Below are 17,065 nucleotides of genomic sequence, written 5' to 3' on the forward strand. Positions count from 1 at the left end.
AACGTGTGATCTATAAAAGTATGACAATACTGTAAGAAAAAGTGCTTTAAGATCTATGTTTGAAAAGATAATAGCAAGGGAAACAAAATAGATATGACACTTTAGGCACTGAGTTAGCCAACACATTAAGTGAATTTTCATTTAAGTTTTTTTTTTTTTTGGCTGTCTGTTGAGGCTCAGTTTTTATAAAACTGCAACTCTATATCTCAAAATTACTGCCTGCTGTAATGTTACCGGAGCAGGAAGGCATTAAAAAAAAAAAAAAAAAAAAAAAAAACAGAATTTTGCTCAATGGTAATAATTCATATTTGGCAGAAAGAAGATAAAAAAAATTCTTTGGTCCCAGCAATTTCGCTCTGATCTAGTCTCAATGTACATTTTGATTTGTAAGGAAATTGTCGCATGAACATGACGTTTATAAGGTTAACAAAAAAGTAAGCTACAATCATACAAACATTCTGAAGTTTTCCTAGGTCAGTTTTGATTAGCTTCAGTGCATTCGTAAGCAAGTATTATTTATTCTAACAGCTTGAACATCGAAACTTCTCTCCACTACCAACAGTTTTGATTTTACAATGAACCTCACATATACTGATTTACTACAATAACCATGTAATAACAATTTAATCTAAGTGATAAGAGATTGAGAAAGCATCACTAAGCTCAGAATATTGTCTGGTGCACAAAGGTTCAATGCATTTGTAAAGCAAATTCTTATCATATATTTGATATATATTTATAAATATACATATATATATATAATCCTAAAGTTCTAACAACACTTAAATTTATAAGTTGTTTCAACCGTAAAAAGCTCAAACATACTAACTAGTCTCTTATTTCTATTTTGTGGCATTTTACATGACTCTCACAGAAGTTGCAAATTAAGCATTTAAATATTTGCATTTAGTACATTCATTGCATTCAGAACAAATATTTTATAGAAACTATGTATTAAGCTAATTTAAAGAAGCTCTGAAAATATATTTATAAAAGCTCATCTATATTAATATTTTAAAGAGAGAGGGCGGATTTTTGTGTGTTTATATGTTCGAGTAGCACCTATTTGAAAAATTCCTTCACTATATGAAAGGTGCTTTCTTACAGAGTGACATAGGCTATAATTCGAAAAAATCCGATAAATAGTCCGATAATTTTTTTTATTTTAATTTAGGCCTAAATTTCACATAAATTCTAGAATATGGGAGTGAAAAATTACTTGCACAATGCACATATTAGAATATATCGTTGAAAAAGCTAGAATTTTCCGCGTTCTAAACAATTTCTTTCATTGCTCTAACTTAATTACAGCGGGAGTAATTTGCGTTTTTAGCTCGAACTTTTTTAGGCTTAGCTGAAATTTAGGCACTACTTTCTTCATTAAATTTATCAATAAAAAGTGAAGGAGTTGTCCCAGAGTTTTCTTTTTGACACCATTGGAAAAAGTGACATTTTTTTACTCTAGATCTCTCTTGACCAATGGTCGAAAAACTTAGCTTCCACCTTCAAAGGAAAAAAGTTACCAGCATTTTTAAATCAAATTCGAAAAATGTGATTTTGATTCAGGTTGTCAACCATTTTATTTTCGCGTTTCCACAGTTACGCTTTTTGAATCCATTGTTTCTTTTCTTATTTTGCATTTAACTTCTTAAACTTATTTTATTTTGTGTTTCCATGGTTATGCTTTTAAAATCCATCTTTTGCATTTTAATTTTTTAAAAGTATTGTAGTATCTGTCGTCATTGTTTGGAAGGGTAATTTTGTATGGTGTTTTTTTCTTCCTTTTATTTAAGCCTGATTGTTGAATATATGTCACTTGACACAATTTTTATTCTCAAGGTAGACCGAGCTACGCAGCTCTTAATATATAAAGATTTGAAAGCTACTGTTAATGTGATTTTACACTTTTTTGTTTGTTTGGCGAAATATTTATTACTGCCAAAAAAAAAAAAAACACCCGCTTCACTGGCAAAAGGACTGGGTTCTGGTAGCATGGTCCCTTGGCGCGTTAGGCACAAAGCAGTTCAGTCTAGGACTATTGTTTTAAAGCAACCATAAGTGTAATTAATTGTTTTGGCGATTTGTTTAGAAAGAAAAGAAACTCTTGATTTGTTTTTATCCGAGTGAAATGTAAGACACTTTTTTTTTCTGACGATAATTTTTGAATGTTCCAATACATATATTTTTTTTGTTAGACGGATGGATTATGATAGTATGGTTGCTGGGCAAGTTTGGCGATAAACAATAGAGCTGCGGAATTATTTTTACATTTGAAAGATATTATTTGATGTCTTTTTTTTTTTTTTTGTTTATTTGGCGAAAAATTTTAAATTGCAGTAAAAACTGCTTCACTCGCTAAATAGAGTTTTAAAGCAACTGTAAATATAATTTAATGATTTGACAAAAAGTTTTTAATTCCAAAGAAACTTCAATAGTTTCTTTTTTTTTTTTTGAAAAGGTGTGTATGCATTTTATACAAACAAAAATTATCATTTCACATCAGAGGGGGTGGGGGCGTCAAGTTTTTTTTATTCAACAGACTTCCATTAAATTTTTAGCATGGACATCGCTTGTAGGTGCTTCTAGTTTTAAATATACTGTTAACTCTTTTTGAATGAAACCACTTAAGCTATCATGTAAGATTGTAGAGATTTCAAATATTATGTGAAAATAAGGACTATAGTTAGATAGCATCCTTTAGTTTTTGATGAAACCTTTCACAAGTATCCTAACATAAAAACTGATAACTTTGTGCCATGAGAATTGATATGCAAAATGCCAATGTATCAAATATTTAGATTCCTAAGTCTTGAAAATCAGACAAAAGCAAATGCAAAGAATCATGCTATTTTTTAAAAACATTATTGCAGTTGAAATTAATTTAATAGAACTAGTTTGCTTAACAAATTCTTTTCATTTTTTTTTTTTTGACACAAAAAACATTTTTCTTACATAACATTTATAATTAAAAACAGATTTCTAAGTGAACTGTACTTAATTTAATTAAATTAATAGAACGTATTTTATGCTACAAAAAGTATTTTTATACCTCTATAACAATTTCATTTAAAGATTAATTTTATACTTCCAACATTTAATAATTTTAGCTTCACCAGATAACATCACAAAAGATTAAAAAATATTTGAATAGGTAGTTCATAGCACCAGTTTGGCAAAATGAGATACAAATTATGCATAAAAATTTAATTAAAATGATCTTTTATTAATATTTATTCCGTAAGTTAATGGATTAATAACTTCATTTGAATTGACAATGATGCAAAACGTAACAAGAAGTTTGGAGATCAAGTTTATAACATTACAGGTAAAAAAATTAAGTACAACATACAATGAAAAATTAAATTCCTAACACTATTTACAACTGCCTTACAGAATGTTCCTATCAAGACGATTTGATTTGTGATCAATATCAGAATAAATAAAATTTCGCAAAAAAAAAATGAGATAAAAACATATGTACATATAACAAGATAAAAAGTTTCACCACAAATACACACACAAAAAGTACCGTATTATCCTGCACCAGCTGGCATGCCGGAATTAAGTAAGGTGGACCAGCACGCTGGAAAATTTGAATTATCTGGCATGTCGGATAATTTTGGGTTTATTTTGAAAAAAAAAAGTAAATTTGCTTTCTCAGTTTCAATAAGCATTTGTGGACCTGAATTGTATTTTATAATTGCACCACGTTTAGAAAAATCTTTAATATTTGACATGCCCTAATGGGTATATTTGTCAAAATAAACAATATATGCCCAAATAAAATTTTTACATGCCCAGTTTTTTTATTTTATAATAATAAAAATATTTGCATTTTTCATAATAGCATTAATCAAACAAAAAATTAATTTAACAGCTTTATATCTGAATTAAGAATTATTTCAATTTCGAACATAAAAAAAAAGTTTAAATAAGTGGTCAACAGCTTAACGCTATCTACTTTAGCTTAAGGTTAATCCACTGGAGTTAGAGAGTTAGAGTTAAGATTTCAAGTATCAAAATATCTCGAAACAGGCAATTACTTCGGGCGATTTTCCAGTATTAAATATTTTTCTAAACTAGTTTTTTGTCGCATGCAAGGCAAAATTATTGAAAACCTGATCAACTCCGAATTGGCATATCTGCTGATGCGGAGCAATGCGGTAAGAATAAAAAAACATGAATACTTAATTCATGTGCACTGTGTATAGCTGCTTTCAAACAATTCATGGCAATGGTGCAATTGGATAACAAAAAAAAAAATAATTTCTTTGGCTCGTACTAAAGCTCTGCAGCTCTACACATGGCACAAAACATATTAAGATGCAGACATGCTAAGTAAAAGTTTTAATGATAAAATCATGAAAGGAAAAAAAATGAAATGCCAACAATATGACCTACGACACAGGCAATTTTGTTCAATCACTGGAAACTCACCATCTTTCAGAGACAAAGAAATTCACAACCACACATTTTCAGACCAATAAATATCTGCACCATATCAACAACTTGGAAACATTCTCGACTTTTATGAAGCCATTTCCCACCTTTTAGCAAAGGTAGAAGAATACATGATAAGGATTAAATCATTTCATTCCTTCAACAACATTTCTTTTTCTTGACAATTTTCTTCGCTGTTAGCTGGAAAGATGTACTGTTGATTCTTGTTGATTCATATGGGTTCAGCTTTTGCGTATGAATTATTTTTTCAACGAGATATTTTATGGCTTCACCTTTAGAATAAAACAAATACATAAGGATTAAATCTACTTTCAGAACATCTATTACATCAAAAAGTAATATAAAAACTTTATAAAATTCATTAAAAAAAGTGGCAAAATTCAGAGAAAATTGCAGATAAATGAGAGTTTTAATAAATATTTTTATTAATCCTAATATAAATTGTTTTACTTAAAAATAAGAGCTAAATCTCTTACATCCAATTGTTAAAAAATAATTCTGAGAATGAAAATAGAATATTTAAATTCTTGACAGAGCTTTTTCAGAATACAAGAAGGGTAGAATACAATTTTTAAGTCTTCATATCATCAAATATTGGGGGGGGGGGGGGGGGGGCTGGAACCATTGGTAATTGTTCTGTAGACATTTTCACACAAATAAAATGCACTGTCAAAGAAATAAACTGTCGGATGACATTTTTTTGGCACAACAACAAAAATATTACACTAGCAATAATGCACTAACTGTCCCAAGCAAAGCATTCATGATCGACATCGAGAATTCGCAGATCAGTTATTTTAAGTGTCATTTTATTAAGGAAAAGAGAAAAATGTGAATTGTTATTTTTTATTGTGCAGACAGTTGTGGAAAGTCTCAAAAATGATGGCATGTGCATTTTTGGCACATTGGGAGATCGAATATACAACCCTTGTGGGATAAGCCCAACATCATGACTAAGTGTAGCAAAATACTAACGTAACAAAATTAATTGAAATCGATACAACTTTGATTTATCAACATAAAATAAATGCTTTCTTTTCTGATTTTAACAACAGAACTGTAGTTCAGAATCCTGCAATGAGTTTGGATTTTTTGTTCATGGAAATTTGGATCAAATATATTAAGAGAAAAAAAATAAAACAATTGAATTAACGAGCCTACATTTCAATAGGATGAAAAAGAAAAAAAAAAATAGAGAAGATTCTCCAAGAAGAGCAAGAAAAACTACTTTGTGTCTCATATGACTTACTGCAGATTTACCATTTAAGAACAAAATAAAAATAGAGTGTATTTTTCTGAGAATGAATTGGTATTCTCATTCAAGATTTTCGTTTCATTAATTTTGTTTTGTGAAAGTATCTCTTATATTAACGAAGATATAAGCATTTCTTTCAAAATTGCAAATTTTATTTGAAGGTTTTTGGCTTATAAAACACAGAGTTTTTCGTCACCTCTTACCAAACTCTCAGATTATTTGATAGCATAAAAAATTTACATAATACTAAAATTTGAAATTAAAATATTGAAAATTTGATGAAATATGGAACGTTTAAAGTGATTAGTTTTTCACTGCGCATGCATGAAAGATAGCAATTTATAACTTCCATAATTTAAAACTCAAGATCCCCTCAACTCGTAATAAAATTCCAGGTCAATATCTTAAAAATTGAGAAAGATATCAGCAATCTATTGAACCAAATTTTGATAATACTTGAATAGGCGATGAATTTTGAGGGATTGTTCACAAATAATCTGCTTTTAAGATGAATCACACTGAACAACTGCAGGCAAGTTTTGCAAATTTGATAGTGATGGAAACATCATCAATGAATCGTGAGGGATCATTCACAACTGATGTCTTTATCATTATTTATCAAATTTTCAAAACTTGCCTGCTGTCGTTCTGTGCGATTCAGGATAAAAGCAGATTATTTGCAAACAATCCTTCATAATTCAGCGCCTATTCAAGAATGATTGACATTCGGTACATTAGATCGCTGATATCTTTTTCAATTTTTAAGATATTGACCTGGAATTTTGTTATGAGTTAAGGGATCTATTTGAGTGTCAAATTATGAAAGTTATAAGAGGCTATTCATTAATTATGTAAGGGTTCTGAGGAGGAGGGGGGGGGGGTGGAAAAATCTCTACATACAGTTACTTCGGGGGGGGGGGGGGTTAAAACCCATTCTTACATAATATTCTCCTAGTCGACATTTTGCATTTGAAATCGCACAGTCAATTTTTTTGACAGGGATTATATTTCATTTGTATCTGGAAAGTAAAAAACATATCAGGATGAGCTGTTTTTTATTTGTTTTACAAACAATGAATAGTGCAAAATATAATAAAAGAATCGCACTCTGTATGGCAAGTTTTATTTTTAATTAGTATCACATCATAAACAAAAAAAAAGGGGAAAAAAAAGATTCAGTCTAGATTCTATCTTTTTAGTACATATTTCTTATCACAAAAAGGTTTAATTTAAAGGTTAAAGGTTATAGTGAATTTTATTTCGATTCTAGTGATGTAAGATTCTTTATTTTATTATTTTGAAAAACAAAATGGAATCTTACGTAAGAATGGGGGGGGGGGGTGAAAAATCTTACGTACCCTTACATGGAGGGAGGGGGGGGGGGGGGGGCAAAAATTGCCAAAATCATCCCTCATAACTAATGAATGGCCCCTAACTTGCTATCTTTGGCACATGCACATTGAAAATTTAATTGCTACAAAACATTCGTATTTCCTCAAATTTTCAATATTTTAATTTCAAATTATACTATTAAGCTTATCTTTTATGCCCTTACCAAATAGTCTGAAATGTTGATAAGGGGTGAAGGTAAACTCTCAAGGTTATAAACCGAAAACTTTCAAATGAAATTCGTATTTTTGAAAGATTCTTACTGATTCACAATCAGCTATTTAGTCACTGACAAATACAAAGTATAATGAAAATGCTCATGTCCATTCCTGTAGAATGAAACTGTTTGAACTTGAGAAACCTAGGAAAAGTTTTGCGCTCCAATGGACTATGAGTCATTGTGACATCTTTGGAAATGAGCAGGGGGAATATCTTGCTAAGGCTGGATCTCTGATGATCAAACTAGATTCTCATCTGCGTAACATTAAACAAATTATTTTTAACAAACTAAAAAATAACTTAATTTCTTCATATAGTGATGCAGCTGTGGGTAAAAAGTGGAATTCCCTGCTCAATAAAAGTAATAAAATTCACAATACATTGCATAGATCTATTGGAGCGGTTTGTTTTCATGTTATTACTGGACATGATTGTTTGTAAAAACATCTGCATAGAATTGGAGAAAAGGATTTGCACTGTTGTCTTCTGTGTGGCCAGAATGAAATGGATGGTGACAGTGGCGTACCAAGACAGATGGGGGCCTGGGGCGCTACTCGAAATGGGGGCCTACCTGGTATTAAAACTGAAGTTTCTCAAACTATGTGTACATACCATATATTACAATTTTAAGTGATACATTTTTACATATTTCAGTAGTGTTGGTTTGATTTCGGACACTACTGTAAATACCACAGTAAAACACATGGGTTTAAGTAAAATTAAGTAAATACTATATTTTTTAATAAAATTGTGCTTTGTCAGAAAATATCAAAAACAGAAAAAAGTCCTAAAATTATATTATATCTTAAAAATTTATTGCATCTGAACATCCAAGTACAGTGAACAGAAACGTTTAGGCATTCCAGATTTAATTAATTTTAGGATAAAAATTGGCTTTTACAGAAAAAAAACCCTTTATTATTCCTTTGAGTAAGACACACCAGGGAACTATTTACCTGATAACATCACCTAATCTCAGAGGAAAATATTTTTGAAACATGCTTACCTAAATAAGGAGGAAATTCACACGTTCACAGTCTAAATAAAACTTTTCAGCTAGGTCTCACTCACAAAAAAAAAAAAAAAACGCTCTTTATGTTCTTCAGACAAAAAAACTCTGGTGTGACCCTATACTTGCCTGGCACGTTTGATTGAAGTGGAGAAAACGCTCCGCGCGGCTTCGCTGGTAGAATTGAAAATATTTCATGTTTGACAGAAATTAAGACAAAAAAAAAAAAAAAAAAGAAAAAATTGCGTATGCATGGGCTTAACTAATTCGATTTCTAAAGCGAAGAGCGTAATTTCCCCCGATTATCGGACAAAGGGCTAGGAACTATTTCTTTTGCTTGGCCGCAGCTCATTTCTCCATAGTCAAGTAAGCCTGCAATCGAGTATAGAATGGATGGCAGGAGGTATTACGCAGTCAAGGTCAAAAGTCCCGAAGGATTGACCAATTAAACAGTTTTACGCTGTCAAAAGGGGCATAGCAAAAAGGAAGTCCCCTTTGCTTGAGTCAGAAGGGGTCCGATTTGTTCTTAGAAGTTACAACTTCGGGCAGGAGATGAAACTTAAAACCACAGAAGTGCAGCTGGTAAAAAGAAAAATTTATCTGACTGATTTTTCCAACGCCACAAAGGATAGACAACTTCTCATTTAGGAATGGATTTTCTTGGATATATGTTTGAATTTGGTTTCAAAAATAGTGTATGAATTAAGACTAGACCATCGTAGTCTTCATACACAAAACAAAACATAAAACAGATATTTTAGCTGTATACTGTATTGATCAAAAATTATAAACGTGCATGTGTTATGCATTAGTTTTTTTTTATAAATTGTTTGAAAAAAAAATGCATAAAACTTTGTCGAAAGCACTTAACAAAATAAAAGCAAATGATTTTTATAGGTTTAGTTAATTTAAAAATTTGGGGCCATCATTAAATTCGTAGCCTAAGCGCTCATGTGCCTTTGTACACTAGGATGGGTCACTATGAAAAAAAGTCATATTTAACAAAATTTATGATATATACTCGCATATATAGGTAACTGATTAATATTTCTAATCTGATGTATATGACAGATCTACTGGAAAAAATAAGATACAATTTCGGGGCTTATGTCAAAGCGGGACCTGTGGGACATAATTTGCCCTCTCTTTGTTTAGGCAAGAGTCACTGAGAAAATATTCATTCTACATAGAAAGTCAACTTTTTATTTATCTAAACCATGACATAAGGCACGTCGGGCGAAAAAGAAAACGAATTAAACTTTTGGGGCCTATGTCAAAGCGGGGCCTGGATATCATAAACCCTCCATTGATCCCGAAGAGGTATTGATTGTATCCCTGAACAAATATTTGGTTTTTAAAAAAATTATGATTTATTAAGCCAACTTGCTTAAGCATTCAAACCAAGATATGCGACAATATTGGTGAAAACAAAAAATTGAAATTTGGGGGCCTATGTCAAAGCGGGGCCTGGGGCGGACCGCCCTCCCCGCCCCCCTTCGGAACGCCACTGGATGGTGATTATCTCAGGAACTGCCCCATTATTTTAAAGTTTTAAAATGACAACTCTAAGGACGCAACATTTTATTCACTTTTTTATACTTCTTAATCTAATTTTACTGCTCATCAATTATGGGAAAAAATGCTGCAGATGGCGAAGAATTAAAAAAAAAAAAATTCTCCAAGAAATGCTTATATTTTTGTAAATAAAAGTAACACTTTCACAAAAATATAAAAATTAATTCTACATAGTAAGTAAACTTATTTCTGATGAAGGATGATCAAAAACGTTTTTTTTTTTTTCTGAATTTCTTTCTGGTCCTTCATATGGATGGTTGCTTTAATTTCTACTGGAAAATGACAGCTGGAGCATACCTCCGTTCATGTGACAAAAGAGACAGAACAATAGGTCTTTTATTTATGACAACAAAATGTGAATTTTTGAAAGTGTCCAACACTTTTGGTGTGATACTAACATTTACAGCTCCCTCTCCCCATTATTATGGAACTCCTCTTGATTTGAGTCAAGCTCAGAAATATTAAGATAAAAATAAGTTTTAATTTTTGAATATCAATCCCCATTGCTGTGTGTCTTCGAGCACCTTACATGTGAGTGTGTTCACATACATTACCTTTTAAAAACTTTTATTGGTCAAAAATGTATTTTGAATCTCAGATGCTACGGTGTAGATATTTTTTAAATAATTAAAAAAAAAAGGCTAAAAATATAACCAAATTATTACCTATTCATATGGACATAAATAAACTTTTTATCATCAAATAAAATCTATTTTTCAAATGTTGCTCTTCTTGCTACATGAGTAATTGATTCTATTAAAAGTAGATTACTTCCATACCACTCAATTAGCAAAAAATTTTAAATTTAATAAACATTTTAAACTCCAATCAAATATAAATTTCCTTTCTATAGGATAGCATAAGTTAAAAGAAGTGGAACAATGCATTTGAACAGAAAGATTTCAATCTCTTGTTCTGAGTGGATCTGAGAAATTCACCGGAAATTCCCTCTCAGTAAATACAAATTTTGATAATTTTATAACTGCAATACCAAAAAGCTAATAAATAGTTTTGATATTTTGTAGAAGGAAAAGTAAATTTTCATATTTTTTTCATTTCTAGAAAGCCAAAATGTATTTCTTATTATCAGTTAAGAACTCAATATTCTGTCAAATTTTTCAGTAAAAATGCCTGATTTTTAGAGTTAAAAGTTACTTAAAGCCAGTAACCGATTAACCAAGTTGCAAATGTGAGGGGCTCAATTACCATAGGGGGCCCTGAAGTATCAAAAATGTACATGATCTATATTGACATAGTTTTAGTAATAGACGAAGGGGCTCCGCAAAATGCATTGTGATGGGCACCCCAAGCCTGAACCCCCCCCCCCAGCTTAAATAAAATCTGTAGAAAATACTACAATAATTACAATTTTCAATTGTGAAGCACCTTATAAGTTTTTAATCTGAACTCTATAATCCCATAAAAATTGCACTAAATTTTATGATTTCCAGGCAGCTGACAAGAACTAAATTGAATTTCAATAGAATTATCCCTATCTCCTAAATGATTAGTACTGTGATGAAGCAATAATTCACAAAACTTCTGCTTATCAACCTTATAAAACATAACACACATTTTTATCAATTTAGTTTTCTATAGTTTTAAATGGTTTGAAAATTAATATTAAGTACTGTGCAATGAACTTAAAATCTTAAGAAACAGAACGAAGAACAAATCAATTTTGTGTTCCATTTTAAAGCATAATTTTAATTTTAAAGCTGTAATCCAAAAGATCTCAGCCTTAGAGTTTTATTTCAAAACTATGGCATTAAATGAAAATTAAAATAAATTTTGCTTACTTACCTTGTAAAAAACCTTAATAAATAGATGAAATGAAAGAAATAAGATTCTTGCAAAGGATGTAGAAAGATTGTACACACATATGGGTCAATCCACACAGGTTCGACGGATGGGTGCGCTCGACCATTTTTAATTTTTTTGAAACTCATATCCCTAAAAGCTGCATATGAAAGGTATTTAAAACCACTTTCATTTTTTCTCTAAACTAAACCTTTGATTTTTTAGATGTCATCAAAAGTGATTTTCGTAGTCTAAAAATGGGATTTTTAGACCTTTGCATTTTGGCCAAAATCTATTTGAATTACATTTATGGCAGTTAATTTTACGCTTTAATGTTAAAGTGAATAAGATGAGTCTTACATGCCGAGATAAGAGGCTGTAGCTTGATAATTAAAATATTGGCAACAGGTTAAATTTCAAGGTCAAATGAAAAAAATTTACTCATTTCAAAGGGGGATAACTTGCGTAGGGGACGGAAATACAAAATGAAAGACGGCAAAAATTAATCACTAGAACCATGCGAATAAGAATATGTAACTGTTGCTGTGTGTTTTTTTTTACCCTTTATAGATTACAGCCCCCACATAAATAAAAAAAATGACATTTTTAGACCTCTGTAAACCAAAAGTGGATGGAATTAAAAATAAAATTTCTAGGCCAATTGAATATTCCCTTCAAGTACTATACATGTTATATATATTGTTTTGTGTATTTGGTTTGTAAAAAAGATACAGTACTTTGAAATTGAGCAATTTTGCTAGTTAATTCACACACTAAAACAGAAAAAAAAAGTGTGAAAACTTCATTGCACCTTCTTAAATTACGTATATTGGGCTTTACATAATATATTATACTGAAAAAACATATTGTGAGTATAAAAATAATTATTTTAATTTGATAACTTAGAAATATTTGGACATGAGTGAGTACAGTCGAGTCCTGACTTCTGCGAGGGATATGTTCCAAGACACTTCATATAAGTTGAAATTTTGCATTGTAGAAAAGGGTATGTATACAATTTTTTTTTAAACACATCAAATTTTTTAAGACACTTACAAACACCCCTCAAACTGCTTTAAAGCATTCCTCAACAAAACATTAAAGTTTCTTATAATTTAGAACTGTACTTTTACTGAACTTAAAAAATAAAAAAGTTGCTTCATTCAACATAAAAAAACTGTTAAGATGCACAAAATAAATGATCAATGGCAGGGAAAGACATAAAATAAAACTACATGGCACGTACATCACTTATATTTAATGCTGTGCTACCGTCGACGTACTTTTTGGTTGTTCAAGCAGCTTTAAACTTTAAATGAAACAGTGGACTAAGGTGCCATTTTATTTCACCAACTTTAATATTTGGAAAGAAAAAAGAAAAACGCCGAGTGGTTACTTGATGCACTAATAAAGGGATTCATGGACTTGTATGGTGCAGGGAACTTCTGCAATCAGTGACGCTATAGGGATAAAATATATTCACGAAATCAATATTTAAGACCCAATAACGAAATTAATACTTCCTTCCGAAAACATTCTTCGTATTGCAGATGAGGAATTGGCGTTAGCCCTAAAATTCATTACTCGAGAAAAACTCGCGTTATAGCCATTTCGCTAGGTCGAATCATGTTGTAGCGCAAGTCGACTGTAGTTCATACTTGATTGACAGCTTAAGTACTTAATTTATAGACTAGACTGATAATCTACACACACAAATACAAACATATTCTCAGTACATTAACTTATGTAACTTGCCTTAACATATGCAAAAACATTATTTACATAGTTGAAAGGGGAAAAAAAAGTGGGTTTTTCATTTCTGGCTTCAATGTAGCTTTAAGAAAATGAACTCACACAGTAGTAGTATAGATCTGGTGGTGACACAGCATGTAGCGTACTGAAGTACTTAAATCAAATACACAACAAAAATAGAAAAAAATTGTTAATTTATGTAATCACGAAAAGGATGTCAACTTGAGAGTTGAATGGCATTTCTATACAATATCACATGGTAATGGACAATGTAACGGAATCAGAGGAACCGTAAAAAGAATTGATGCTACTAAGACTAGTTTGCAAAGAATCACTAGAAATCACATTTTAATTCCTACAGAAATGTACACCTTCTGCATTTTTGCTACTAAACATTACATGTATCCTTGTGAGTACTCAGTAGGGTAGATTGGGGCATGTTTACGAATGGGGTATGTTTACGCAGTGCCCTTTTTTCAAAGCGAATTATAAGTGGAGAGTCAACAGTTATAACAGATTGATGCTACTCCCTAGCAAATATTCTCACAAGTTATTAAGCATTTGTCCAGCTTCGGTCCAGCATGCAGAAAGAATAATCTGTTTTTTACCAAGTTGAGTAAATTTTGTGTTGAACGTTTTGAAGCTTATTGTGAATAAATAATAATTAGTTAAAAAAAAAACAAATATATAAAAATTAGCAGAATTTCATACTTTTTTGAGAATTGTATTTGTATGAACAGAAATGTTATTAAATTTTTTTGCATGTTAAAAATAAATCCAACAAACTTGGCGAAGGGGCAAGTTTAAGCGTTAAACGTCGCAGCACCTTTGTGATTGTTTTTACTGTTTCTTAATTGTATCCCAGACACTTTTTTTGCTCCTAACTGTCTCAAACATTTTAAGTATTTTCCGGCTATTTAGTTTTGAAAATTACCATTTAATTTTTAATCAAGTTACACATTCGTGTCTTACAGCTTACAATCATATAGTGCTGTCTTCATACCCCCTTAGCTTCAACTTAATACACTATTCAGTCTGTAAATTTTGCTTTATTTTAGCGATGGTAAGACGACATGTTCAAAACACTGACAGAGCCACATTAGGTGTGAAAATAAATATGCGTAAACGTGCCCTGTGTCGGGGCAAGTTTACGCAACTGATTTGGACTCAAAAATATTTTTTTCAACAGTTAAAAACACAAGCTGAGCAACAACTGAATATACCAATTTTAACTCTAGTAACTGCTTCATAAAACCGCAATGTTCCTAATGCAAATTTCCTAAGTTAAAACATAAAAATTAGAAAACTCATTGAAAAAAATCGGCATAAATGTGCTCCGGTCTACCCTATATTAAACTAGCTGGAAATATGCTGCAAGAAAGGTTTGACTCTGCAAATAAAATTCCCAATACAACACCTAATCAATGCTTTATGGCACCCTATTTAAATATTATCACAATAAAATTATTGTCCCATAGCAATAAGTATGAAAAATAGAGTGTTACTAAAAAGACTATCAAAAGAAAATGCCCATCATTGTCAAAAAGGTTATTACATAGCTTGTCCTGATCACTAAATTTAGAACCCCTGTCATTGTTTTGGTCCTGGTACAGTTTCAAATTATCAAATTTTGAAGGTGCCTTAGTAAAGCATTCTAATATGTCATATACTTGAGGCATTACAACTATAGGACTACTAGGTAAGTTCGTTTTTTTTTCAAAACTACACTTAAACAAGAAATAAAAAAACAAACTCTTTGAAATTTAAATTTTGTTTAATATTGTTTTTGCATACGTTTAAGGCAATTTGTATATGATAATGTACAGAGAGTATGTTTGTATGTATTGAAAATTTGTGTGTGTAGTTTATCAGTAGAGTCTATAAATTAGTCACTTAAGCTGTCAATCAAGTATGAACTACTCATTCTTGTTCAAATATTTCTAAGTTATGAAATTAAAATAATTATTTTTTTTGTTGTTGTTGTTGTGTCTAATGACGTGTTGAGTGCGAAAGGTTTAGATGTCTCCAAAAGTCTTGATAACAAAATCAGCTAATTCTGGAGCCCGATGGCTGTACAGGATTTCAATTGGTGGTGCTCCAAGTTGGAGGAGGGAGCAAATAATCGCCTGACAATTATAAAAAAATGATCCGGGGTGAGTTGTAAATGGGGACAGTGCTTGCAGATGGGATAGGATTTATTATTTTTATACTTACAATATGTTTTTTCAGTATAATATATTATATAGAACACAATATACGTAATTTAAGAAAGTACAATGAAGTTTTCACACTTTTTATTTCTGTTTTAGAGTGAATTACGTAGCAAAATTGCTCAATTTCAAAGACCTGTATCTTTTTTACAAACCAAATACACAAAACAATATATATAACATTTATAGTACTTGAAAGGAATATTCAATAGGCCAAGAAATTTTATTTTTAATTCCATCCCTTTTTGGTTTACAGGGGTCTAAAAATGTCATTTTTCCGATTTTTGAGGAGCTGTATTCTATAAAGGGTAAAAAAAAAACACACAACAGTTACATATTCTTATTAGCATGTTTCCAGTGATTAGTTTTTGCCGTATTTCATTTTGTGTTTCCGTCCCCGACGCAAGTTATCCCCCTTTGAAATGAGCAAAGTTTTTTCATTTGACCTTGAAATTTAACCTGTTGCCATTATTTTAATTATCAAGCTATAGCCTCCTTACTCGGCATGTAAGACTATCATCTTATTCACTTTAACATCAAAGCGTAAAATTAACTGCCATAAATGTAATTCAAATAGATTTTGGACAAAATGCAAAGGTCTAAAAGTCCCATTTTTGACTACAAAAATCACTTTTGATGACCTCTAAAAAATCAAAGGGGTCTAGTTTAGAGAAAAATAAAAAGTGCTTTTAAACGCCTTTCATATGCAGCTTTTAGGGATATGAGTTTCAAAAAAATTAAATGTGGTCGAGCGCACCCATACGTCGAACCTGTATGGGTTGACTCATGTATGTATTACACATACAATCATAGGATTATTCACAGAAAGTTGGGCATTAGCAGGAAATGATCCAACAGGTTCTGATAGGAAAGAAGAATATATTCTTTGATAGGTGTGCGTGATCAATGTTAAATGTAAAATACTTCTTTTGAAAAAAAGTGACCAGGGGATTGCACTGACCCCTGAATATATGAAAACGGCAGTAAAAATAATTTGCTTGGTGTGAAATATGCATAAATTTAAATTCTAAAATTATAAATGAAATGCTGAAACATTTTAACTTTCAGTTATAATAAATCAAAATAGAGGACTTACCAATATTGATGTTTTCTTTGGCTGATGAAAAAAACCATGCAAGTATGTTGTTCTGCTTACAAAACTGTTTCAAATAATCACACGGAATTGTAACACCATGAACATCACACTATAAAAGAAATGACTTGATTAGAAGATAAATTTATGGATACATGACAAATTATACATATATCTTTTTTTTGATTATGTTGAAGATAAATAATAGAATTTGAAGTTTTTTGAAAACTTTTTTAAAACTGTTTATTTTTATTCTTTTATACTGGGCAAGTCTTTTAGAAACACTGCTTTTGCTTAGAAAA

At 30.9% G+C, this 17,065-nt stretch overlaps 1 protein-coding gene across 1 annotated transcript in view; it reads right to left on the reverse strand.

The window, feature by feature from the left end:
- Positions 1 to 268: 268 nt before the first annotated feature.
- The window catches only part of LOC129216958 (ras-related protein Rab-32-like), a 36,649-nt gene continuing 19,852 nt past the window's right edge, over positions 269 to 17,065 (reverse strand). Inside the window, exons 8-9 of the mRNA XM_054851181.1 lie at positions 16,767 to 16,875; positions 269 to 4,733 (exon numbers count right to left, since the gene is read on the reverse strand). Of these exons, the coding sequence (XP_054707156.1) occupies positions 4,600 to 4,733; positions 16,767 to 16,875 (243 nt within the window). The 3' untranslated portion in view covers positions 269 to 4,599. The remainder of the gene's footprint in view (positions 4,734 to 16,766; positions 16,876 to 17,065) is intronic.

The sequence above is a fragment of the Uloborus diversus genome, chromosome 2 (genome assembly GCF_026930045.1).
Source record: "Uloborus diversus isolate 005 chromosome 2, Udiv.v.3.1, whole genome shotgun sequence".
NCBI lineage: Eukaryota > Metazoa > Arthropoda > Arachnida > Araneae > Uloboridae > Uloborus > Uloborus diversus.